The 27,413-nt window shown below is 32.8% G+C and overlaps 1 protein-coding gene across 2 annotated transcripts in view; it reads left to right on the top strand.

The window, feature by feature from the left end:
- The window catches only part of LOC130671252 (uncharacterized), a 199,089-nt gene extending 180,182 nt beyond the window's left edge, over window positions 1-18,907 (top strand). For both annotated transcript variants that reach the window (XM_057475028.1, XM_057475030.1), the window contains 2 exons: window positions 18,446-18,649; window positions 18,719-18,907. In XM_057475028.1, coding sequence (XP_057331011.1) covers window positions 18,446-18,649; window positions 18,719-18,855 — 341 coding nt within the window. In that variant the 3' untranslated portion in view covers window positions 18,856-18,907. The remainder of the gene's footprint in view (window positions 1-18,445; window positions 18,650-18,718) is intronic.
- The last annotated feature ends 8,506 nt before the right edge of the window (window positions 18,908-27,413 follow it).

Genomic DNA, 27,413 nt, shown 5'->3' with positions numbered 1-27,413 from the left:
TACAAAATATCGAACTATATTTAAATGAAAGGCGTCATATTATCAATTAAATAAAAAAATTTATTTATAAAAAGAGTCACAAAGTTATCTCGTTTAGATCAATGTATAAGCAATTGACTGTATATATCCATCCAATATGAGAACAAAGTACTAAAAGCACAACTAAACTAAAACTATCCTACTGGTTCCGTAGCGTAGCGGTAAAGCGTCAGACTCTCGCGCGTAGGGTGCTGGGTTCAAATCCTCCGGATTACCAATATTAAAATTATTTAATTTTTCACTAAAAACTGTGAGTATCTTAGGATGATTTGTAAAGTATAATTGATGTAATCTAATAATATAATGAAATGGTCACAATATTTAATAAGAAAAAAAAATAATAATAAAAATTATATCAAAAATCAAAAAATACATAAAAAAACATTTTTTTTGAATTAATTATTATTAAGTATTAATTAAGTATCCATACGCACGAAGTACTTGACCCAATCGAATCTGGTTTGACGTCAGGAATCTTTTTTTACAGTGTCACTTTATATGATTATATAAGACTTCATATGATTATATAAGATTTTATAAAGTCATATAAGTTTTTATAGGACCAATGTCATTATAAAACTTTATATGGTTTTATATGAGTCACGTTTATATGATTTATATATGATCACATAAGAACTTTTTTTCCCGAGCTATAGAATAAGTGTAAAAAAATTCATTAAGATCCGATACGAACTGTAGGTGCTATCGTAATGACAAGACCAGTGATAATCATAGGAAGTAGAGGTACATTTGATACATCATAAGTAATAAAAGAAATACTTTTAAAATATAAAATAGCTGTGAAATTTACAGGTTATTTTGTGCACAATAAAATAGAACTAACGAAACTTGATTATAATGGGATATGCATAAGTTATATGGAATTAAAACCATATTTTTATCATTTTTTGATTCCAATAAAATTTTCAAGGCTATCAAATTATTGGAAGGAATGGTCAAAAAATGAAGTTTAAGGTCATAAATTAAAGCTTATTAGACAAGCTTTCAGATGCTCTTTACGGAAATTGTCTGAAAGTATTAGTTTTGAAATTATATGAACTTGAAAGTGGATAAAAATTGATATTTTCGAAAAATCATGAAAATTTCAAATAGTTATAGCTTCTAAATTAATCAACCGATTTAGCCCATCTTTGAACTTAACCGTGATACTTGCCTATAGAATAAGTGTGAAAAAGTCCATTAGGATCCGATAAGAATTTCAGGCGCAATCGAGTCCTCAAAACATGGTTCTATTATATATATATATATATTGTAACATGAGAAAAAATTCGACATCGACCCGAGGTTTGAAATTATTTAAATAAAATAAATAGTTATCCGGTGAGCCAATTCTGGTGACACCTATGAGCAAAAATTTCGACTTCAACCGAGCAATCGACCCAACGTCTTGATTGAAACGAGAGATCCGGGTTAGACGCCGAACTGAACGGCCACATTTTTTTTTTATTTGAACAATTCGACTCGACTAAACGAACAATTTCGATTCCGACGTATGATCGAGTTGCATTACGACATGTAAGATCAATCCGAGTTTGATCAACGAACAATTAATTGTGACCAATAATTTCGACCGACAAAAACCGATTAAGTGAACAAGTGAACAAGCCGAAGCCTCGGCCCGAAACTGAACAAAGTGTACGACTGAATTGTTTTGTTAATAAACGAGTGAAGTGCAATAATGATTAATTAATGAAATAATTGATTTCGCGTAATAATGGTGGGATAGTGAAATTGAATGCGTTACCGAAATAAAATATTATTTTATATTTTATTTTATTTTATCGAGCAATTCTGAGAATTACGGATTATCCGTGTCTCATTCGTACCGAGTCGAGTCTTACGTTTACACTATTTTGAAGTCATTCGTCAAGTATTTTGTGTGAAAAATAATATAAGTTTATTTTATTTCGACAACCGACTGTGTTTCTCCAAGCAACGAACTAATCGTGTTTTTCGATCAACTACGACTTTTTTTTTTGATAATTTTGTTTATATCGAGTCAAGACGACAACGGCAAATTATTATTTTGTTTGTAACCGATTATTTTTGTGAGACCGATCAATTTATTATTCTTTGTTCAATATACGATTAATTTAATTTGTTTAATTCTGATCAATTATTCATCGAAATCTTAAGTGCCTGACCTTTCCTCGATCCGCCACCCTGAGCCGAGTATATTTTGATAATTGTTTTTTTTTTTTTGGTGATTATAAAATCACCTGGCGCCCAACTAATAATTTTGAACAAGGTTGCCAACAATCGTAAGTGTATTCGGACTTCACTCCGGTAGATCCCCGGTGGTGAAAAACCCGTTACATTTTTTTGCGCCCAACGTGGGGCTCGAAAGGTCAGAAGACACGGATCTACGTAAGATTACGACCGCGAGTTCGAACAAACCGTTTACGGATCGACTTATTTGAGTAACTTCGTCAAGATGTTCCGTACACCGCCAGCGAATCAACAGAGCAATCCGGACGCGATTGAAGATCAAGTTACGCTGAACAACAACCGATTGACTGAACAACTACCGACCGAACAAGAGCGATTGACCAATCAAGAGCTACCGAATCGTTCGAACGATCTCGACAACTATGAACAATTGTTGGACCAACGACAAAATGTGTCGGCACAACGAATTCATCTAGAGGTGATACAACAACGCGTAGCTGCCGATATCGAGGTTTTACAACGTACTCAAGATGACATTGAACGTCAACTTGAAGAACAAGAACGACGATCAACCGCTACTGTGGTGACTGAACAACCAGCCGATTGGATTGCCGATTTAACGGCGAATCAAGTTCAAGAAATGTTGACAACGCTTAATGCCAACCCGAATGGACCGATTGACGTTTTACGTGACCGATTACATCGTGCAGTCAATTTACGACACAATCCCGACACTGTATGGACGGCAGACGACGTGCCGATCCCGGATAGTGAAACGATGGAATCGTTTGCACAGATCTACCGCGATACGAGCCGAAATGCGGCTATAAGCGTCGTAACCGCAAGTACGTCTACGACTACGACGGTCTCCAGCACCTCAAGTACGATGCTGAGGGTTGATGCCAGTCGAATACAACCGACACGACCGATTTCGTCAACGACAAACCCGTTACCGACTACCGGTTTGCAAACTGGTACCACGACATCAACTCTGATACATTCTTCGATAAAATTACAGGCCGCTGAGACGACATATCCGACGCATATTCCAAGGGGCAATATTCAATCCGATCAAATACCGCCTATGACTTCGTCACGAGCTAAGAAAGCTGGTCATCAGCCAGCGATGCTGGAACACGTCGCTAAATGGAACCTGAAGTTCTCAGGACACGGTCAGGATCGTGTTGAGACGTTCCTGATCCGACTCGATGAATCCCGTGAGACATGTGGTCTCAACGACACCGACGTATTGGCAGTGATGCCGTTATTACTGACCGGAGCCGCAAAGACCTGGTGGTCAGGCAATAAATCCCGAATCGACTCATATGATCAATTTTTCACCGAGTTACGAAGACGTTTCGGCGAACCCGACTTTGAATGCCGGTTACTCGGTGACATCGTTAACAGAACGCAGGGTGCATTAGAACCCGGCCTTAACTATCTAGATGCGATAATTTGTATGTGGTCTCGAGTATCGAAAAAGTTACCATTGGACTTTCAACTCGATTTTGCATTCAACGGCCTGAGATCCGAATATCATTCGACGATACGACGATTCGAATTCGACTCTTTCGATCAATTATACGAACTAGTTCGTAAATTAGACATTCCGCGCAACCGAAACCAACCACGACCGACAATATCTGCGGACGAAAGCGTGATTCTCATGATATCACTGTCGAGTCAACTTAGCACCGATCATCGAAGATAAATTACGTGGTAGGTGTTTCAATTGCCGACAGACAGGTCATGGACATCATGACTGCCCGAAACCTCGACGAATCGGCTACTGCTGGTCCTGTGGTGCCGAAAACGGCCCAAATCCGACATGTAGGACCTGCAATCGATACTGGTCTAGGTTAAAAAGTGTTCAGACCAACCAAAAGCCGCCGATCACACGATTCCCGAAGAATGACGGACCGAGCCAATCGGAAGAACTACAACGAGTACTCAACAGGTTACGAGGTTCAACTTGTTGAGGATACCGAACAACGACAACGAAGAACAATCGCCAATCGACTCGATCAAACCGACCAACCACCTCGAAACCCCGTGTCAATGTCTGGGGGAAGGTTTTGTAACATGAGAAAAAATTCGACATCGACCCGAGGTTTGAAATTATTTAAATAAAATAAATAGTTATCCGGTGAGCCAATTCTGGTGACACCTGTGAGCCAAAATTTCGACTTCGACCGAGCAATCGACCCAACGCATTGATTGTCACGAGAGATCCGGGATAGACGCCGTACTGAGAATTACGGATTATCCGTGTCTCATTCGTACCGAGTCGAGTCTTACGTTTACAATACTCTGACGTCATTCGTAAAGTATTTTGTGTGAAAAATAAAAAGATTTTATTTTAATTTCGTCAACCGACTGTGTTTTCTCCGAGCAATGAACTAATCGTGTTTTTTTCGATCAACTACGACTTTTTTTTGAGAATTTTGTTTATATCGAGTCAAGCCGACAACAGCAAATTATTATTTTGTTTGTAACCAATTATTTTTGTGAGACCGATCAATTTATTATTCTGTGTTCAATATACGATTAATTAATTTTGTTTAATTCTGATCAATTATTTATCGTAATCTTAAGTGCCTGACCTTTCCCTGATCCGCCACCCTGAGTCGACATTTTTGATAATTGTTTATTTGGTGATATTAAAATCACCTGGCGCCCAACTATAAATTTTGAACAAGGTTGCCAATAATCGTAAGTGTATTTGGACTTCACTCCGGTAGACCCACGGTGGTGAAAAACCCGTTACATATATTGGCGCCCAACGTATAATTTTTAACAAGGTTGCCAAATGCGAAGATGCCGCGATATTTAAATATCGTGACAATTAATCGTTGCGGGGTTCCCAAGATTCCTCAGTCATTGATCGGAGACTGGATATTTCTTTTAATAAGAAAGCTAAGCAACCTGACTGGAGCTTTGGGATCCATCCGGAGTTGACACAGTCGACATTTCTCTTTTGTTGATGGCCACGACTTCTGAGAGATAGATGGATGTCCTGGAGAGTTTCCGAAGAGCTTTTAGGGAGAAAAATGAAATTCGTTGCAACGTGTGTTATTCAGTATCATTGATATGTTAGCTATAGATGACATATCGGAGAATGGTCTGGATGAATCGAACGGCAGAACATTGAGCATTTAAGATCGAAATTATTGAATTGATCACGATAATAAAAGTTTATAATTAACAACAAATAATAGGATGTAACGATGAAATATGTTTAGCTATAAAACTTATTAAAATGTTGGAGATACTCGTTTTGTTTATTTATTATGTGCAGATAATATTTCCAATTTCATTGGGGAAGGAGAGAAGGAGTCCATTCCTAGTCCTTCAAGGAGGAGAGGAAGGAATTCCTGTTCCCATTCCGTACCTGGTCCCATTCCCATTGAAAGTCCATTCAATCAAGAGGAGGGTCACATTTTTAATTTTATTTATTTTGATTCGTTGAATAGGAAAATAGAGTCACGTGTACTGATTAACTTCTTAGCAGAATATTTTATTTTTTTATTATCAATTCTTAGCTCAATTTAACTATAGACTATTTTTTTTATTTTTTTATCATCTTTGCGTTAGCCTACAGGGTTGTTTTTGGGCTATGGTGTTTTTTTCCCTGTAGGGTGATAGATAGGGTGTGTTGGGACCATAGCGGAATCGAACGAAGATTGTAAATAGTTTTAATTTCAATTAAGTTCGATTCTTCCAACACAATTTTTATCGGGACGATAATTTATTGAGAAGGGGGTAGTGTAACGAATGTGAAACTGATCTTTTAAATATTTGAATAGCTAGAAAACAAATGGCTTCTTCTCTTGTATTATAGATACGCGACAAAAGTCAGTCAGTCTTATATTGACAGTTAAACAGCAAACATTGTATCTTAATAAACTATATATTGCTCTTGCTTTCTTTTACTGCTGTTAATTATGGTGTTATTATTTCTAATATAAGTGTGTTATCATTGAAGTGTATAAGTGATATTAATTTAAGATACCAACCACTACAATATATATAAATACATTAGACTGGGCCAAAAAAATTGACTATTATTTTTTTTCTTAGCTATATCGAAAATATTATTCAGAATGACAAAAAAAAAAAATTTCATGAAAGTTTGACCCCCTAAAAATAATTTTAAGAGGTCTATCATCGCTATTTTTAATTTTAATTCATAAATTGATTTTTTACGTCAGAATTGCTAAAACATTGGAGTGAAAAAAATTCATTTTCACTTATTCTTATGTATAATTGAATTCCCTACAAAAAAGGTCTGATTGAAAATTTTCGTCAAACAAGCCGTTTTCAATTAATTAAGCTTAATAAAGTGATATATTTTTTCGATTTAACATGTTTACTTCTGAATTTTGTAACTGACGAATCAACAAAAAAGGTCTCCTAACATTTTTTGCTAAATTCACTCCTTCGAAAGTTATTCAAGGTTGAATTTGACTCAAAACGATTTCAATAACGATTCAAAGTCCCAACTATATTGAATTCGTTTTTAGGCAATAAGAACTTAGTAAAAATATTTTACAATTCAATCCGCTTAAGATTTTGTTAGTTTTCATATTTACGTTTATGACGGTAGACTGAAGTCGAAGGAGCCCGTCTGGGCATCCAACGTAGACACGATCGAGAGATAGCAATATTTTCGGTATAATGAGTTTTTAAACATATGGAAATAATTGTACGGGTTTGTAAAATTACCTGAGATATAGTTTTGGTCGACTTGGGGACTCAAGAATATGGGGTACAGAAAGTTAGTTCTGATTGAGCAAAGGAACGGACGACATTGCTATCCGACCGATCGTGTATTCGTTTCGATTTTAACTTTACCGCCGCGCACATTATACAACAGTAACTACACAGAAAAAACAGTTAACTTGAATCAAGGAAAATATTCTTGATTCAAGAAATTTTTTTTGATCGATTCGGAAAATAAAAATTTACTTGCCCCAAGTAAACAATTATCTTCAAATTTTTATCGTGAATCAAAATTTTTTTTTCTCACGTCAACATATTTTTACGCTTAAATCAAAAAATTTTCACTTGTTTCACGATTTTATATTTCTTAAAGTGAGAGATATTTTTTTTGGAGCAAGGTACATTATTTTTTTGTAGCAATATTGCATTTTTTTGGTTAAAGAAAATAAAATTTCTCGGAACAAGTACTATTCTTTTTACGCAAGTATTTTTGTATTCTCCGACCAAGATAATAAAAGTTGCTTAAGCCAAGAGAAAAAATTTCTTGGGAGAAAAGATCAATATGGAGAAGGGGAAAGTCACCGGTGCTAGACAGCAGCGGCGGGAGTAGTTCGGTGCTCGCCACGAGATCGCGCCTACGACATGTAGTGTCCCTGGTAAGACATTTAATTTAGATGTGTTATATTCCAAATTTCATTACGATATAGTTCGAGTACTTTTCTGTCATTTGACAGATTCTCAAGTACCCTTTTGAATTGTACTATAGTATATCCTATAATATATCAAGACTTTAATATTTAATATTAAAGTTTATTTGAAATTCAAGTCTTGAATAATTTTGCCCGGAAAAAAAAAAAAAATTACGTTTCAGATTAAAAAAAAAAAAAAAAGAATTAACACGTCAACCCGTCAGAGAGAGAATACATTTTTGACTAAGAAAATTTCAAGTCTTTATTGAAGAAGCAAACTTTTGGAGCAAGAAATTTTTTTTTCTTGGCCCAATCAACTTTTATTTTCACTTAAGCAATTTAATTTTTGGAGCAAGAGAATTTTTTTCTTGGGCCAAGAGATTTTTTCTTGGCCCAAGGGTTTTTTTTTTTTTCAATCAAGACGTTTATTTTTTGGAGCAAGAACATTTTTTCCTTGTGCCAAGAAATTTTTTCTTAGCCCAAGTTAACTTGTTTTTGTTCACAACTTTGATTTTTTGGAATAAGAAATTTTTTTTCTTGGGGCAAGGAAAAGTTTTTTAGCCGAAGTTAAACTTTTTTTCGTTCAAAACGTTGATTTTTTGGCAAGAGATGACTTATTTTCTTTAGCCAAGAATTTTTTTTCTTAAACCAAGAAATTTTCAATTTCGCTTCAAAAATAAATTTTTTTGGAGCAAGAGAATTTACTGTCTTGAACCAAAAAAAAGTTTTTGAATCAAGTGTTTAACTTTTATTAAATCAAGAAAGAAAATTCGGAAGATAATATTTTTCTTGAACCAAGTTAACTGTTTTTTCTGTGTAAAATATTGTCAAGAATTGTTATTCTCTAACAAACTAAACGCTTGTAATAATTTGTGTATTTAATATTGTGTAATATTTAATATTTTTGTAATCTTTAATATTTTCTTGAATACTTATTTGATATTGTGTAGTTCTCCGATTCTGATATTATTGATTGTAATTTTATTGTTTAGTGTATACGATATTTGTGAGTAGTAATTACCTGTGTTGTGTTCGTTAATTTGTTCAATAAATAAAATGAGTAACAAGGATAGCAACGAAAACCCGAGTCTCATTAATACCTCAACTAGTAACCCGACATATATATATATATATATATATATATATATATATATATATGTGTAATAGAACCATGTTTTGAAGACACGATTGCGCTTAGAATTCATATCGGATCCTGATTAAATTTTTTACACTTATTCTACAGGCGATTATTACGGTTGAGTTCGGAGATGGGCCGAATTGGTAGATTTGTTTAGAAGTTATAACTGTTTCAAATTTTCACGATTTTTCGAAAAAATCAGTTTTTATCCACGTTCAAGTTCATATAATTTTGAAACTAACACTCATAGACAATTTCCGTTAAAAGTATCTGAAAGCTCGTCTAATAAGCTTTAATTTATGACCTTGAACTCGATGTTTTGACCATTTCTTCCAATAATTTGATAGCCTTGCAAATTTTGACGGAATCAAAAAGTGAAAAAAAAATGGTTTTCATTCCACATAACTTATGCATGTCCCATTATAATCCAGTTTCGTCAGTTGTATTTTATTGTGCACAAAATAACCTGTAAATTTCTGGTATTTTCATTACAATAGCACCCAAAGTTCTTATCGGATCTTAATGAAATTTTTTACACTTATCCTATAGGCAATTGACTTGATCAAGTTCGAAGATAGGCCGAATCGTATAAATAGTTTTGAAATTATGGCTGTTTGAAATTTTCTAAAATGGCTGTTTGAAATTTGCTAAAACTTACATAACTCCAAAACTCATATTCATAGACAAAAGTATCTGAAAGCTTGTCTAATAATCTTCAATTCATGACCTTAAGCTTTATGTTTTGACTATTTATTCCAATAATTTGATAGCCTTGAAATTTTTTATTAAATCATAAAATGTTGAAAATATGGTTTTCATCCCACATAACTCAAGCATTTTCCATTATAATCCAATTTCGTCAGTTTTATTTTATTGTGAACAAACTAACCTGTAAATTTCACAGCTATTTTATATTTTAAAAGTATTTCTTTTATCACTAATTATTTTTCAAATGTACGTATATGCTCTATCGATAATTCTGGTCATTACGATAGTACCCACACGTCTCATCAGATCTTAATGATATTTCGCACACTTATTCTATAGGTGATTATCGTGATCAAATTAGAAAATTCGCTGAATCGGTCGATTAGTTTTGAAGTTATGGATGTTTGAAATTTATAACAAATACTAGTTTAAATTTCGCGACGGAGACGCGAATTACCCCAGTACCGTATGCGGTCACCCACGTGAAAAACAAAAAAAAAATTATAAATTCCAAGTCCGGAAAAATAAAACGTTGATAAATTTAACTTCAATTAAATTTTAAATTAATAAATAAATAATAGTGTTATTAAAATTGTAAGTAATAAATTATAAAGTGTGCCTGGACCAGCTCCTCAGGCTGGGTTAGTGCACGTAGGCGCCAGACCGTTTCTCGAAAACGGACAAAAATTTTTATCAGGGGGAAATTTGCGAGGGAAAATCCGAGCGAGTACAGCCAGTAACAAGGCGGATTTAATCGAAAGAAATAATAAAAAGAGAAATAATCAAGAAAAGAAAATAATATGCACAGTTGAAAATATATATAAATAATAGATTAGATTAAATATAGCAGGAAAAGACCCAGGAAAATAAATATCAAGTATTTCCCCGAGAATTGTTGGATACGATTGTTTATATATAAATTATTAAGAAATTTTAATACAATATGTCACTGATAATATAAATTATAATCTTTCATGAACCCCTGGGGGCATCTATACAATGCAAAGTAATTCTGAATTTAAATCCAATATTCAGATTAATAATGAAACAAAAATAAATACCAATAATTCACTTAATTAATTAACAATACCTCAAGATTAATTAATATAAACAAAAATTTCTCGATACCTCGAACCTTGGGTTACCCCTTTTACACTTTATAGGGGGAGAAAGATACGGGGCACACTCACTCTCAATATAAATTCCCGGAAAATCAGTACATAAATTATGTAAAATAAATAATTATTAATTTTTCAATAATTATAAGAATCAAAAAAAAATAAAATACAAATTGCTTAACCACTGGGGTATATAAAGAAAAATATAAATAATAATTCGGGGTTAATTAATTAAATAATAATAATAACGGTAATAAATTATAATATAAATAATAAATTAATAATAATAATAATAATTCCGCTTAATAATTATTATTATTTGCCCAGGAATTTTTCCTGCGAATTATTACGTCGCCGGCTTAGGAATTTGTTTTCTTAGCCGGTGTATAGCTATAGCTATAAGTATATAGCTATAGGTAGCTATCGATATACGCGACTATCGATACATCCATACAGCGAACTACCACAGCCGCACAATTTCCAGTATGAAATTATAAATTACACAAAATAATCCCAAATAAAATATGATTATTCTACCACCCTCAATTCTTTCATAAATTCAAATGTATATAAAAATGTACCATTCAGGGGTGGTAAGATATAAATCCATCAAATTATTAGACTCGCGAATTCCAACAATCCCCGGGGAGGTTACAGGTAACGATGCATTGAGAGAAATCAAAGTACTTACTATTTACTGCTTTACTTCCAAATAAAAAGACCTCGTAAACGCTCACACGGTGAACAAGACGACTTTACAATCTTTTCCAGATTAATCACAAGCGATTTTAAACAAAACTTAATTGCGTTTTATTCCAAAACGTATTAACAACGTATTAGCGACACAGCGTCTGCTCAGTTAGATTTCCCGTACCTTTCTGAGTACTTAATGGGCCGGCCACTTGTTGGCCACCCACGTGGCGCAACAATCGCCCTTAATTATAATTATCATTGTTACCTAGCCCCGGGCCTTTAAACTAATTAAATAAATTATAAAGACGATTTTTCCCCACCTGAATGATACATAATAAATTGAATATATATATATGGTATTTATTTTTACCAAAATAATAATCGTAAAATATATATATAATTAAATAATAATTATTTAACGCTGTATGTTATCCGTCGATATTGCAGGGGAAAATATCGATTTTTCCCCTCCTCTGTGGTGACTATTTTCATTTCCACAATACCCGGATATCCAATTAAATCGAAGTAAAAATAAAAATAATAATTGGGGCATAATGTGGCCACACATTATGTCCCCTGAATAACGCCAAATCATCAATATTCCCTTATCAACAATAAATAATAAGTATAATTATTTTTTTTAAATTAAAATTTAAAATTTTAGCACACACGTGCTCTCAGTCATACCGCGCGCATGCGCGAGCAAACGCTGTCTCACCGGCATGGCAAGGAAATGCCCGCGTAACCATTCAAATTTAAACTTACATACTATTTTTATTACTTAATTCTAATTAACTATTAATTTATTTGAACGGTTACGTGACAAATTTTTATGATTTTTCATCAATATCAGTTTGTATTATCTGTTGAAGTTATTATACAACAGCACAACTAAAATGGATAGACAATTTTAGTAGAAAGTATTTTAAAGTTTGTTTAGTAAGCTTTAATTTTCAGGTAGATTTTTCTAGAATCTAACTATTGTATTTGTTCTCATGGTCGATTTTTCAAGGAATTATGTCACAACCTATCATAATTGGTTGTGTAGAGTTCGAAAATACCATTCGTTGAAAAGTTTATATATGAACGTATATATATATATATGTAATAGAACCATGTTTTGAGGACACACTTGCGCCTAGAATTCTTATCGGATCCTAATGAAATTTTTCACATTTATTCTATGGGCGATTGTCACGGTTAAGTTCGAAGATGGGCTAAATCGGTTGATGAGTTTAGAAGTGATGGCTTTTTGAAATTTCCACGATTTTTCGAAATAATCAGTTTTTATCCACTTCCAAGTTCATATAATTTTAAAACTAATACTCTAAGACAATTGCGGAAAAAAGTATTGGATAGTTTGTCTAATTAGCTTTAATTTATGACCGTGAACTTTATTTTTGACCATTTCTTCCAATAATTTAATAGCCTTGAAAATTTTAATGGAATTGAAAATTGATTAATATTTGGTTTTCATTCCACATAAGCTATGCATATCCCATTTTAATCCAGTTTCGTCAGTTGTATTTCATTGTGCACAAAATAACCTGTGAATTTCACAGCTTTTTTATATTTTAAAAGTATTTCTTTTATTACTTATGATGTATCAAATGTACCTCTACTCCCTATGATTATCACTGGTCTTGTCATTACGATAGCACATACAGTTCTTAGCGGATCTAAATGAAATTTTTTACACTTATTCTATAGGCGATTATTCCAATCAAGTTCAAAGATGGGCTGAATCGTTCGAATAGTTTTGAAGTTATGGCTGTTTGAAATTTTCACGATTTTACGAAAAAATCAGTTTTTATTTACTTTTAAAGTTCATATAACTTAAAAACTAAAACTCATAGACAATTTCTGTAATAAGTATTTGGAAGCTTGTCTTATTAGCTTTAATTTATGACCTTCAACCTTTATATTTCGAGCATTTCTTCCAATAATTTGATAGCCTTAAAAATTTTAATGGAATCCAAAAATGTTGAAAATATGGTTTTCATCCCACGTAACCCATACATGTCTCATTATAATCCAGTTTCGTCAGTTGTATTTCATTGTGAACAAAATAACCTGTAAATTTCACAGTTATTTTATAATTTAAAAGTATTTCTTTTATTACGTAATAACATCATACGTACTTATGATGTTTCAATCGTACCTGTAGTCCTATAATTATATCTGATCTTGCCATCGTAATAGCAATTACGATTATGATCTCATACTCATTCAATTTTTTATACTTTGTTCACGTGAAGGTTGGTTTGGTACATTACCTATATAATGTTTTGTCAAATCAACTATCTGAAGTTCTCTATCAAAAATAGTCCTTGTCTTTATTACCCTCACTCGTGGAAAACTAACATGTATCACAAGATATGTATGTATTAAACTTTTTATATAGATTAATTGGAAAATCTACCTTCCATTTCGGCTGCCGAATGGCCTTTTCTTTATTATAAGTGTATACCTGACTAGAAGATCAGACTACCATCCAGCGATTATTAGAGTTAAGCAGCATCGACGTAGGTCATTAATTGGATGGGTGACCCCTTAGTATAATAATAGTTAACCGCTAGTATTTTCTTTTCAATTTAAATTTAACCGACCTTTATATTAATGAAGACAATATATCCTAATTAGATAACTTAATTAATAATTTACAGATATTTTCTATGACATTTTAAAAATGACTATATTCGTTCGTGCATGATTATATATGATCATATTTGATTATATATGATCAGATCTGGCCAATTTTCAGATCTAAATATATATGGACTCATATATAACTACATATAATTATATCACTGTTAAAAATTTTTGTAAAATTACAATATTTTTACAAAGCAGTGGTGTGGTAAAAATACAAATCAATGTATGTCAATACAAGATTATAAAACAATTTGAGTAATTTTCCATGATGCGTTAGGAAAACTACTAAAGTGAGTTGTAATTTTATTATCTTTGTGTATAAATTGTACACGAGTTGTAATTTTCAAAACAGTACTTTGATTTTAAATAAAATGCGTTTAAAATTTACAAAAGATATTTGTGATCCAATTTTCTACAATTTGCAGTAAAATTACAACAAAATATTGTAATTAATATTACAATGAAATCATTGAAATTTTACAAACCTTAATTCTTTTTTTACAAATTTCACCGTAGAATTACAGAGTGTCTTGTAATTTCGCCCTAAATTTTGATTTATTATACACGAGTTGTAATTTTACAAAACAGGACCTTGATTTTAAAATAAAAGCGTTTAAAATTTTCAAAAGATATTTGTAATTCAATGTTATATAGTTCTTAGTAAAATTACAACAATATATTGTAACTAATATTACAATGAAACCATTAAAATTTTACAAACCTTAATTCTTTTTTTACAAATTTTATCATAGAATTACAGAGTGTATTGTAATTTTACCATAAATGTTTGTTTAATGGACACGAGTTGTAATTTTACAAAACAGGACGTTGATTTTAAATTAAAAGCGTTTGAAATTTACAAAAAAACTTGTACTTCAATTTTCTACAATTCTTAGTAAAATTGCAACAGAATATTGTAATTAATATTACTATCAAATCATTAAAATTTTACAAAGCTCAATTTTATTTTTGCGAATTTTATCATAGAATTACCGAGTGTATTGTAATTTTACCATACATTTTTATTTATTGAACACGATCGAGTTGTAATGTTACTATACGATACGGATAGTCAAAAAAAGAGGGTTAAACGTGTACAGAAACGAAAAAAATTTGTTCTTATCCATTTTGAACTTATAGATGGACATCCATTACTAAAAAAAAAAAAAATTTTTTTTGAAATTTGTTTTCCCAATTTTGTTTTTTCAGAATTTTTAAAAAATATGAAAAAAATCATGATAAAAGAAGAAATTTTTTTCTTCACTTTTGTTCTTTCAGGTGATAAATAGAAAACTTAATGAAAAAAAAAAAAAAAATTTGTACTTTTTCTTGTGCCTCGCTTCAATAGGGTAAAAGGGTAGGGACAAATCGGATCCTCTAAGAACAAACGTGCTTGTATATGCGGATATATCCAAAATGTACTTATATTTTTTTTGGCATGGGATGCCGGTAGTCTGCGTTCATTTACTTCATTACAATATGATCCAGTCTGCTTTGTTTTATTGAATCAACTTATCTTCGATATCTTACGAATAAAAGTGACCCTGAACAAATTCTGCTACAGACGCTAAATTGGTTAGTATTAAAATTATTGTTGAATAAAGAAATTTATGATAGCTACATAATTTTAAGACTGAGTATCAATGAATAAGAATTGTTTCTACATAAACTTTTTTATATGATGAAAAAAAAAATTTGTTAATAAGTAAGTAAATAAAAAAAAAACATTGATAATAATAATATTAATAATTAAAGAATTACAAACATAAAAATGTGATACTCAAGTTTTTTTAAATATATTTAGTAATAATAATACTTTTCTCTACAATTAGTTCCATGAATCGTATTGAAATGTTTTTCTTTTTGACTCAGACTACATTTTGAAATCAAAAATGTTAATAAAAACTTCTAAAAAAATAAAAGAAGTCTTATGTCGTGTATCACTAAACTCGGTAGTCACTGTCGGTTGCGTAGCCTAGTCGTTAAAGCGTCGGTCTTTCGTTTGTAGGGTCCCGGATTCGAATCCCACTAATTCGTGTGTGGTCGTTAATAAGTGTATAGACTGTTAAAAATTTCTATTGTAATTTTACAAAAATTGTATTGGAAGCTAATAGGCAAAACATTTAGCCATAATTCAAATTAGGTATTGTAATTATACAAAACATTTCCATACAAAACTGTTTTACAATATCATTAATCTAACAGAGCTTCATATGTTTTGTAAAATTACAAAACTCACAATGTAAAATTAGTAGACTAACCCTTGTAAAAAGTTTTGTAATATTACTATGATTACTTTGTAATATTCCAAAGCAAATACAGTAGGAAATGTTTTGTATAATTACAATACCTAATTTGAATTATGGCTAAATGTTTTGCCTATTAGCTTCCAATACAATTTTTGTAAAATTACAATAGAAATTTTTAACAGTGTACGAAATCATTTTTTATCGGGAACCTGTAAATTTCAAGGCTATATTATATCTCAAAAGTATTTCCTTAATAACTTATGATGTATCAAATGTACCTCAACTCCCAATGATTATCACTGGTCTTGTCATTACGATAGAACCTACAGTTCTTACCGGATCCTAATGAAATTTTTTACACTTATTCTATAGGCGATTATCTTGATCAAGTTCGAAGATGGGCTGAATCGTTCGAATAGTTTTGAAGTTATGGCTGTTTGAAATTTTCACGATTTTTCAAAAAATCAGTTTTTATCCACTTTCAAGTTCATGTAATTTTAAAACTAATACTCATAGACAATTTCCGTTAAAAGTATCTGAAAGCTTGTCTAATAAGCCTTAATTAATGACCTTAAACTTTATGTTTTGACCTTTTTTTGACTTCCCGCTAAGAAAATCGATGATTTTCGAAATTTCGGGAAGTTATCGTTTTCACCCCGATTTGCGAAAATCGAAATTTCATCAGATTTCGACGTTCTGAGGTCCTAGGAAGCTATTCTGACTATTTTTAGAATGATGTCCGAGTGTCTGTATGTATTTATGTGTGTGTGTGCGTGTGTGTGTGTGTGTGTGTGTGTGTGTGTGTGTGTGTGTGTGTGTGTGTGTGTGTGTGTGTGTGTGTGTGTGTGTGTGTGTGTGTGTGTATGTGTATGTGTGTGTGTATTAAATTCCCTATAAAAAGGTATCCTGGGCTTATTCGTACAATAAGCCATTGCCGAGGAAAGAAATTCCAAACTAAAAAAAAATTTTTTTCCTATGTTATTTAAATGGGAAATCGACTTTTTCGATGCGCTAAGCCCCTAATTGACTTAGAATTTTTTTTCAAGCGAGAATGTTTTTTTTGTTCTATAAATTATTAGTTTTTCAGGTAGGACAAAAAAATAAAAAATATCGCCTAATTATGAAACACCCTACTATACACTAACATGTATCACAAGATATGTATATATTAAACTTTTTATATATATTAATTGGAAAATCTACCTTCCATTTTTGCTGCTGAATGGCCTTTTTATTATACTTTATAGAGACTCCGGTAATTTTTCCTCAAATTTATACTTAATTATTTATTTTTGAGTCAATTATCCTAAGATTCTAAGTTCAACAGGGATTATCAGATATTTTCGGCTGGGTTTTTTTCAGAAACAAAATCTCTCAATACAAAACACAGACCGCACTTTGATGCATTACGGTCTAATCTAGCGAAGTGTGCTTTAATTGATTCATAATATTCGTTTGTTTAAGAGAAAAACTCGGCCGAAGTTTCCATTTGCTGTACAAGTGCAACAAAGATAGTACTGTCCATAGAATTGAGTGTAATAGAAAGAAAAGTGCGAACCCCTGTTAAAGTATCAATTTTTATAAAAAAAAGTGGGGGAATCTATATATAGATTACGTCATCAATTACGTAATCAATTTTATTATGTCATGAGGATTGAGAGGCCCACGCTACATTTTCTTTAATACCAATTTCGCCCTGAATTATGTAAAATCGCCCGTAAGGACAACACTGAGGCCTAAAATGAATTACTTTCTACACAGTTCTCAATCTCCGAAGTCCAACTTGTCCATCAAAAACCTCACGTAGTATTTTGAGTTCCGAACTAGAATTTGTTTTTTGACTTGGGGTGTTACAGTTCTCTCTGCACTGTGTTACAATTGCAGCCCACGCACGTCACCATCTTGGCTTCTGACTTTAGTTAAATAAATTTATTTTCGAATAAGTTAACATTGGGTTTTTGCTAATTTACTAAGTCAGTCACATAAAAGATACTATCAGCTATTTTTCTGACAGTTTATAAGTTTACTATCTTAAAAATAACAACTGGAATAGAAAAAATAAAATTTTTTGTTACAACTGCAGCACCTCCCCCCTACTAACTGTATGCGGTAGTGACGCAGTGAATAGTCGATGTACTTAATTTCAAATTGAACCTAATTCAAATCATGTTACCGTGTTTTATACTGAAAACTATTTTCGTATCTGAATATTACAAAACAAATTAATAATTATTATCTCTCCAGGTTATTGCGGTGATCCTTATATTGCGCACTCACTTTCGTGGTCCAGAAAAGCAGAAAAATCTTCTACTGGAACTATGTTTGCGAAAGTTTGGACTCCTGAAGACCCTCGTTCCACTAAGAATTCTAGAAAACTTGTTACTAAAAGTGAAAAGGCCGATGTGAGGATTTTATGTTCATCAATAAATCGTCAACGTTTAAGAAAAGGTAAGGTATATCAATTTCATAAAAATGAGTCCTCAAGCACATCAACAATTTAAAATATTTATTTTTCAGATAATAATCACTCGAACATCACCGAGTTTGAAACATTAAATTCTTGGACCAAAGAATCATCGATACAGGTAGTGAAAGATCGAATTCAGACCCGAGAAACATGCTTGCATCGTGAATATGTAATTATTCAAGCATGAAATGTAAAAATTCAATAAAGGCATAATATCTGATATGAATAGTCTTCAATTTTTGTTTTAATTCTATTGTATTTTATACTGCTATCAATACTGAAGTAATCGTTCAATGGAAAAAAAAAAAAAATAATAATATTCTCTCATTTTAAAACTTAAAATGGGTGTAATTTTAATTTCTTCTCATTAAAAGTAAAACAGTTTTTATGAATAGAATACATTCTTCTGATTTGTTCACATTTAGATTTAAGCTCGAATAGATTGTAACCATCTGAATTTAGCTTATTCTCCTTGAGAAGGACAGTTGCATCTTTTAATTTTTTTCGCTGCTTACTCGTATATATTCGTTTTTTTGACTTTCCGTCCTAACGATAAAAAACAGTAATCTGTCATACACTAGGCACAAAGATCGAGGGAAATCAACAAAATTGAAAATTTTTAAGTGACTCAACATGCAGTAAAAAAAATAAAATTTTCGCTTCAAGTGCCGTTTTGGGTACTCGACTGAGAAATTTTTTTTTCAAGCGCAGTTTTGAAGTAATCCTAAAGAACCATCGCAAAAAATTTCAAAATGTTTACTCGTCTTTTAAACGGTCCATTGGGTTTAATGAACTATTTTCAATAATCTTACTTTAGAGATATGTTAGGTCATTTAATGCTCCTTAATTCGCTGTCCTGAAAAAGTCTCTACGACCATTTGGCGCAGAGTTATTGCTGTTCAAAACAAAAAAGTCCATTTTGACTTTGACAATCAGTAATTCAGGACATATTGATCATACAGGGAATGGAAGCAGGATTTTAAAAACGAGGAAAAATTCTCTATAAAACATTTAAATGGCTTTTGATGACAAAGGTTTTTCGATTCGACAATGATCATTAATAAAAAGGTCAAAATTCACATTTTTCAGCGTATAAGAATAACTTGGTATAACTTTGAATATAATGGATGAACAGTGGATATCATCGGTAATTTTTAAATCTCAAAGTGTCTCGAAGAAACTCTGATGATTTCAAAGCACTGCGATATGTTTTGTTTAGGGCTGTGAAGCTTAAAAATTGTTGTTTTTGCTATAAAAAATCGCGCAATACACGAATGTTTGATAGTAATTCATTTTTAGGTAGATTTTTTAAAATATCTAACTATTGTATTTGTCCTCATGGTCGATTTTTGAAGGAATTTCATCATAACCTATCATAATTAGTTAAGTATAGTTCAAAAATACCATTCGTTAACAAATTTATATATGTACGTATATATATATTGTAACATGAGAAAAAATTCGACATCGACCCGAGGTTTGAAATTATTTAAATAAAATAAATAGTTATCCGGTGAGCCAATTCTGGTGACACCTATGAGCAAAAATTTCGACTTCGACCGAGCAATCGACCCAACGTCTTGATTTAAACGAGAGATCCGGGTTAGACGCCGAACTGAACGGCCACGTTTTTTTTTATTTGAACAATTCGACTCGACTAAACGAACAATTTTGATTCCGACGTATGATCGAGTTGCATTACGACATGTAAGATCAATCCGAGTTTGATCAACGAACAATTAATCGCGACCAATAATTTCGACCGACAATAACCGATTAAGTGAACAAGTGAACAAGCCGAAGCCTCGGCCCGAAACTGAACAAAGTATACGACTGAATTATTTTGTTAATAAACGAGTGAAGTGCAATAATGATTAATTAATGAAATAATTAATTTCGCGTAATAACGGTGTGATAGTGAAATTGAACGCGTTACCGAAATAAAATATTATTTTATATTTTATTATGGCACGCCGTTTTACTATTTAATGCCATAAAATTTTTCATCTAAATAAAAAATAATTCTATTTTTAAAATTTGAAGAAATATTTTAAATTACATTTTTTATTATGTGGGGGCATAATAAAATTTATGTATTATTATGTCCCGACATAAAATTAAATCAAAATGCATAGTAGGAGATACAAAATATTATAAGTTATCATTATGTTCAGAGATAAATTTAATTATTTATTATTATCTCGGGACATAATAATATATAAATTTTATTATGTTCCCACATAAAAAAAAAACATTGTCTTATAATTATGTGTAGACTAAATATCTATTCGGTTCACCAAACTTTTCGACAATAGAAATAATTAAAATTATGCTAGTACATAATAATAACTCGAACATCAAAATTTCTTTCCCAACATAAACGAAATGGTTTAATTTTATTATGCGTTGATATAAAAAAAAAATAAGGAAAAAACTTTATGTCACAGCTCATAATTTTAAGTGAGAATAATATTATGTACAGTCATAATTTAAATTTAAAAATTTTTATTATGTACTAACATAATTTTTATTGTCACGGACGAATTTTTATTATCTTCCAACATAATTTTAATTCCAACTAAAAATTTTCCAATGGCATAAAAATAACTAAGCTAATAAAAATTATTGTGCTACATAATAATAATTAGATATATAAATATTATGATAGCATATAAATATAATTATTACATTTTTATTATGTACATAATTTTAATTCCAGAATTTTCATTATGTACATAATTTTAATTCTAGAATTTTCATTATGTACATAATTTTAATTCTACCATTTTCATTATGTACATAATGAAAATTCTACCATTTTTATTATGTACATAATTCTAATTCTACCTTTTATATCATGATCATAATATTAATATTCTTAGTTTTCATGATGCATACCCGTAAAAAAACTGATATACATGTCTATGTATAGCGCATATATAGGCATGTAGGAAGTATCTATGGAGCATATATGTTCTGTACATGGTAACTCACAGCATATAGACATGCATGGTCCATGTATGCTTCTTTTATGGCAATGTATACCCATACAGGAAGCCCCAGAGTTGAACGACGGGGCCATGTCTGGGACATTATTGGGAAGCCCATCTTGGCAAACCTATACTGTCCCATGCCCGGGCCATAACTGGGTAATTAGTCTTGGCCATTCCAATGATTACCCAGGCGTGGGCCAAGACTGAATAACCTAGCTTTGGCCAAGCCTAGAGTCACCCTAACTTGGGCCAAGTTTGCGTAACCTAACCTCGACCGTTGGATGGTAACCCTAACATGGGTCAAGACTGGATAACCTAGCCTTGGCCGTTGAATGGTAACCCTAACATAGACCAAGACTGACTGACCTAGCCTTGACCGTTGATTGGTAAACCTAACACGGGCTTAGACTGAACAACCCATTTTTTATGAAAAGTCATTGTATAATATTTTCTTACATCCAGGTAATTTGTGTTGATTAGATTTGCCAGGAGAAAAAAAATTTATGTAATTATATAAAAAATCAAATTATATGTAAATTATTATGCATATCGGCCGAGAAAAAAAAACTCACGTTCGTTCAGTATTCGAATCACGGACCTTGTGAGGGCCAGCCCACTGCACCCCATGCAGGAGCTGCCAGAGTTGAATGAAGGGGCCCTCCTTGGCTCAGCACTGGGGAACCTAGCTTTTGGCACGTCTATATTGGCCCATTCTTGGGTCCAATCATTACCCGAGCTTAGGTCAAGACTAGGTTCCCCTGCCTTGATCATTCAATGACAAGCCAGATTTGAGCCAAGGTAGGATTATCCAAGTTCGGCTATATCTATAGTTTCCCCATCCTTGGGCCAGAATTGGTTAACCCACGTTTTTTATTAATTATTCAACTAACTCATTATAATGGTTTTTTAAATTAATAATCATTTATTTTTGAATTGAAATAAGTTTTATTCAATAAATATTATAATATTGCGATTAAAATTATTTACAACTAATAATTGAAATATTTTTTAATTCATTGTTATTTGCAATCAACAACCGTAATTTTATAGGTTTAGTTATAAAACTTAATTTAAGTAAGAAATAACTCATGAATTTTTATAAAAAATGTGATTTTTAATATTGGTGGTAGAGCAAGACAATTCAACTGGGTTCTTGATAAATAATCAACTAAATTTAATAAATTTTATTTTTAAAAATTATGTAATTATAATTAAAATAATACGAAATTATTATTTTTTTCTTAATCGAAAATATTTATTTAATAGCTCTTTATATTTCATAAAACCAAGTGGTTGTAGTAAAATGAATAAGTACAACATATAAAAGTTTCAGTTCAACATTAGTAGGTTTGTCCAGTAGCTACCGTTCAAACCTAGCGATCAGAAGGACGGCAGTTCGCGCTCAGAGCCCAGCAGAATTTTCACCGAGTTTTTTCACGTCATTTACCTCACTTAAATAGTTTAAACGTTAATGATTACAAACTCCATTAGGATAATAATAATAAAATTTTTTTTAAATTAAATTTATTTGTTTTGTCGATGCATGGGCCAAGTCTGGCAAACAAGCATGGCTCCGATCTGGCCACCACCCATGAGCCAGCCTTGGCAATGATGCCTGGGCTAATGGTAACAACCAAGCCTGGCACCTTGTTATCATCCCAGACTTTTACCAAAGCTGGGCCAAAGCGGGTTTACAAACATGGGCCAGAGATCGACAGCATTGCGCCAAGCGTGGCCCATATCTGGTCCCATTGTATTTTCCTGTATGGGTAGACTTGTTAAAAAATTTTTCGTTGTCGATGGACTATTTATGCCGATATGTGGCTATATGTCGAACATATCCCTGGTTGAACGGAACCATTGGCCAAAGCTTGGATTAAGCCTTGGTCCGTCGTCAGCCAATGCTCCTCGGCTTAGCGCAAGGCTTGGGTCAAGCCTTGGCTGATCATTGGGCGAGCCATGGTTCAAGCCTTGGGTGGTAGCCATGTTCCAAGCCTTGGTAAACTAAAATATCAAGCCTCGGCCGAGTCTTGGGAAACGAAAAATTATGCCTTGGCCAAGGCTTGGGAAACAAAAAATCAAGCCTCGGCTAAACCTCGGGGAGCAAAAATCTAAGGCTCACCCAATGCTCGATAAAAAATATCATTATTTAAATTATTAAGTATAATTAAAAAAAAGTTTGATCAGACTTTCATCGACATTACATTGGAGTGTAATTAACTAATCACTGAATCACCGGGAAATAACGAATAAAATTATTTGGGGACTACCGGGGTTCAAACTGAGATCCTTCTGGTTACTAGGCCAGGATGCTATCCACTGTGCTAAATCTGATGTTCAGATAATCCTGATTTTTTTGCTTATTAATTATTTAAATACAAATTAATTTAGAAATATTAGATCGTAAAGATGAGGTGAAATGTAGTTTTATTTATTGAAGTTAAAATTGTCTGATGAGTAATGACATATATTTATTAATTTGTAATTTTACACTGTAAAAAATCCGGAGTGAATTCGGAGTGAAATTAAATCCGAATTCACTCCGCATTCACTCCGCCACTCGGAGTTCCGAAGTTTTGAAAAAAATCACTCTGCATGCGGAGTGAATTGGGAGTTTTTTTTTAGCAGAGTACTCTCGGAGTGACGCGGATTTTATTTCACTCCCAATTCACTCCGGTCCGGAGTTTTAATACTTAAATAAATTTATATTAAACTGCTAAACAATGTGTGAGTGTGTGTGTGTGTGTGTGTGTGTGTGTGTGTGTGTGTGTGTGTGTGCGTGCGTGTGTATGCGAGTGCGCGTGTGTGCATATCAGCTGATCAATAATGTAATACGCGAATTTTTACTTCGATATTATTGAGGGAAGTTATATTTTATTAATAACATTTTTAAAACTCCCCTATGGAGTGAATTTCACTCCGAGGGGAGTGAATAATTCAAAATTCATTCACTCCGCATTCACTCCGCGAATTTTTTACAGTGTACGATTTGATATAAATGAACGAATTAAGAGTGAGATCAAGTAGCTCTACTATATTGTTTATTGAACTATAGTATTTATGTCAACTAAAGTTTTGTACATAGCAATAACAAATTAAATGAAAATTATTGTATGTCAAATAATTTTCCTTTTTAGAAAAATTCAACTCTTGATATTAATCGTATACTCGGTGGACTGTTTTGCCCTGGTCTTCTCTATATACATATTAATAGATACATGTAAAGTCGCTAATTTTAATATTAAATAAAAATTTAACCTAGGCTGAGGCATTGGCCAATGGTCAGCGGCTAAGGCTCGATTTAACAAAAATCAAACCATAGGGCCTAGGCTTGAACGTTTTTGAGATCCTGGAACTCGAAAACAGCGGAAAGTTTTAGGGCTGGCCTGCAGGGCCAACCGTTGCCTAGATTTTTTTTTTAGATTTTTTGAAATTGCTCAGGAATGATTTGATGAATTGATCCTAAAATCTAATCAGGTGTAGAATTCAATGATACACGTCGATTTCTGCTAGAAACATCTCAAGCTAATATTAAGTTATCGCTTTTGGTTCAACAGTTCTATAAGGATAAAGTAAAAAATGATATTTTTAAGTAACTCAAAAAAAATTTCAAACACCCACATCTTCTAAACTATCCGATCGATTTTGCTCATCTTCGAACTTGATCAAGGTAATTTCTTAATTCCCTTATTGGGCAGTCCTAATAGGGAAATCCCCGAGAGATCCTACTAGGGTACCCCTGTTAAAAAAATCTGTCTATTGGTTGACCCTGCGGGCCAGCCCAAAAAGATCCCGCTGTTTTCAAGCTCCTTGAGCTCGAAAACTTTGTCGTGAATACATTTTCGAGCTCTTCGAGCTCGAAAATACTTTTGTATGCCGTTCTTTTCGAAAAAAATAGTTTCTTACCATTTTATCTCCAACGATATCAATTGGGTCAATTGATTCAAAAATACCTTCATACAGCGGGCAGAAATATGCGTCTTTCTTCCCAAGAGAAGAAAAAATCTGATCAGCTTCAGAATGAATTAAAACGCGTCGATTGCTACTTCAACCATCAAAATTTGGTCATTTGTCTCAGAAGTATCGTGGACAAAGGAAATGATGAAGAACGATTTTTTGCAAATATCTTTGAAATAACGGAACTATAAGATTTCAAAATCTGATCAGCTTTAGACTTTACCAAAACGGGTCGATTGCCATTTCAAATATAAAAATCAAATCATTTGTCAAAGAAATATCGTGGGAGAAAAAATGCTAAAAAACAGTTTTTTCCAAATATATTTGAAACGACTGAACCAACCGATTTTAAATTTCAATCAGCTCTAGAATTCAACAAAACCCGCCAATCGCAACATTAAACACTAGAATTGGTTGATTAGTTCAAAAGACATCAGCGTCAAAACGTTAAAAAAATAACATTTTATGTTATTTTTTCCGGATAAGTCATAATATAATGTACTGACATATGTCCAAAATCATACCAACTCTTCGTCGTTAAGGTCTCTTTCGATCCCTATATAATATTGTCTGACTCGTTCTCTAGTTTGAATCATATTATAAACAAAAAAATTTTAAAAACACAGTTTTTAATGTTTTTCGCGGATATTTTATATATTGATGCTCTGATCTGCGTCAAAACTCATTTAAATGTTTATTTTTATTACTGACATTGATTCTACTTCAATTGATTTATTTTATTTAACATAATCATGTAAGAAGGACACTTCAATATATTTCACTTGCTAGTAGATAGAACCAAATGTTTATTTAACAATTAAACATTATTAACCCGACAACTAATCGTATAATATGGACAGTTAATAATAAGTTATATAATAAGGATAAGGGAGAGAGTAGCTAGATGACGTCACGTTGGGTCCTCTCGGAGGGCCCCGTCGGAATGCCTCTCCTTCGTCAGCCTCCATGTCCATCTCGCCCTTCTCTAGTGGGGGTGAGCCTTGTCACAGGCTGGGGGTAGCTCCTGACGTCAGAGGCTACAGGCCTCACGATGACTATCGAGCAAAAGGCTCGGTATTCAGGAACGAGTAGCTTACAGTCGGCCGTCCTGATGATGGTCGCGTCCTCGCGGCAAATAGTCAGTTGAAGCTCCAAGTGTTTTCATCACTGCGCCTCAACTCCGTTTTCACCTTTAATCTAGAAAATTAATTCGTACCTTATGAGTGTTATTTCAGTGTAATTTATCATGCAATATCATGCTGCCACTTCTTCCGTAAAAACCGGATAAAACATTATCTGCATTCATAACATATAAATAAAACTCTATATTAATAGAAATTATTAATAATTTGTGCTCCTAGTAAAACATAACATGCGGATAGACAGCTGTGGGTGCAGCCCAACTGCCTTAATTTAATGCAACATGCTTAAGTCATAAGTGGCTACTTGACGTTTTCCGAGTAGCACTATGCGTTCGTCTTGCTGACCTTGGCAACGTTATCATGTTGCCAGATCATCAAAACTACAGTCACCCGAGCCACCACCAACCGGTACAGGTCGTATCTCACGACGTTTCGCAACTCGAGATGACTGTCCACCCTCAGAACCACCACCAACCGGTGTGATCGTATTCACGATCCTTCGCAGTTCTGCCAGCCTCCAGAACCACCACCAACCGGTGTGGTCGGATCCATGACCCTTCGCAGTTCTGTCAGCCTCGGGCCTTGCAACTCGAACCACCACCAACCGGTGCAGGTCGTACTTTACGACTTTCCGCAGTTCGAGTGCCTTGTTA

Source organism: Microplitis mediator, chromosome 7 (genome assembly GCF_029852145.1).
Source record: "Microplitis mediator isolate UGA2020A chromosome 7, iyMicMedi2.1, whole genome shotgun sequence".
NCBI lineage: Eukaryota > Metazoa > Arthropoda > Insecta > Hymenoptera > Braconidae > Microplitis > Microplitis mediator.
The sequence above is the reverse complement of the archived record's forward strand: the minus strand, read 5'-3'. Positions and strand labels throughout refer to the sequence as shown.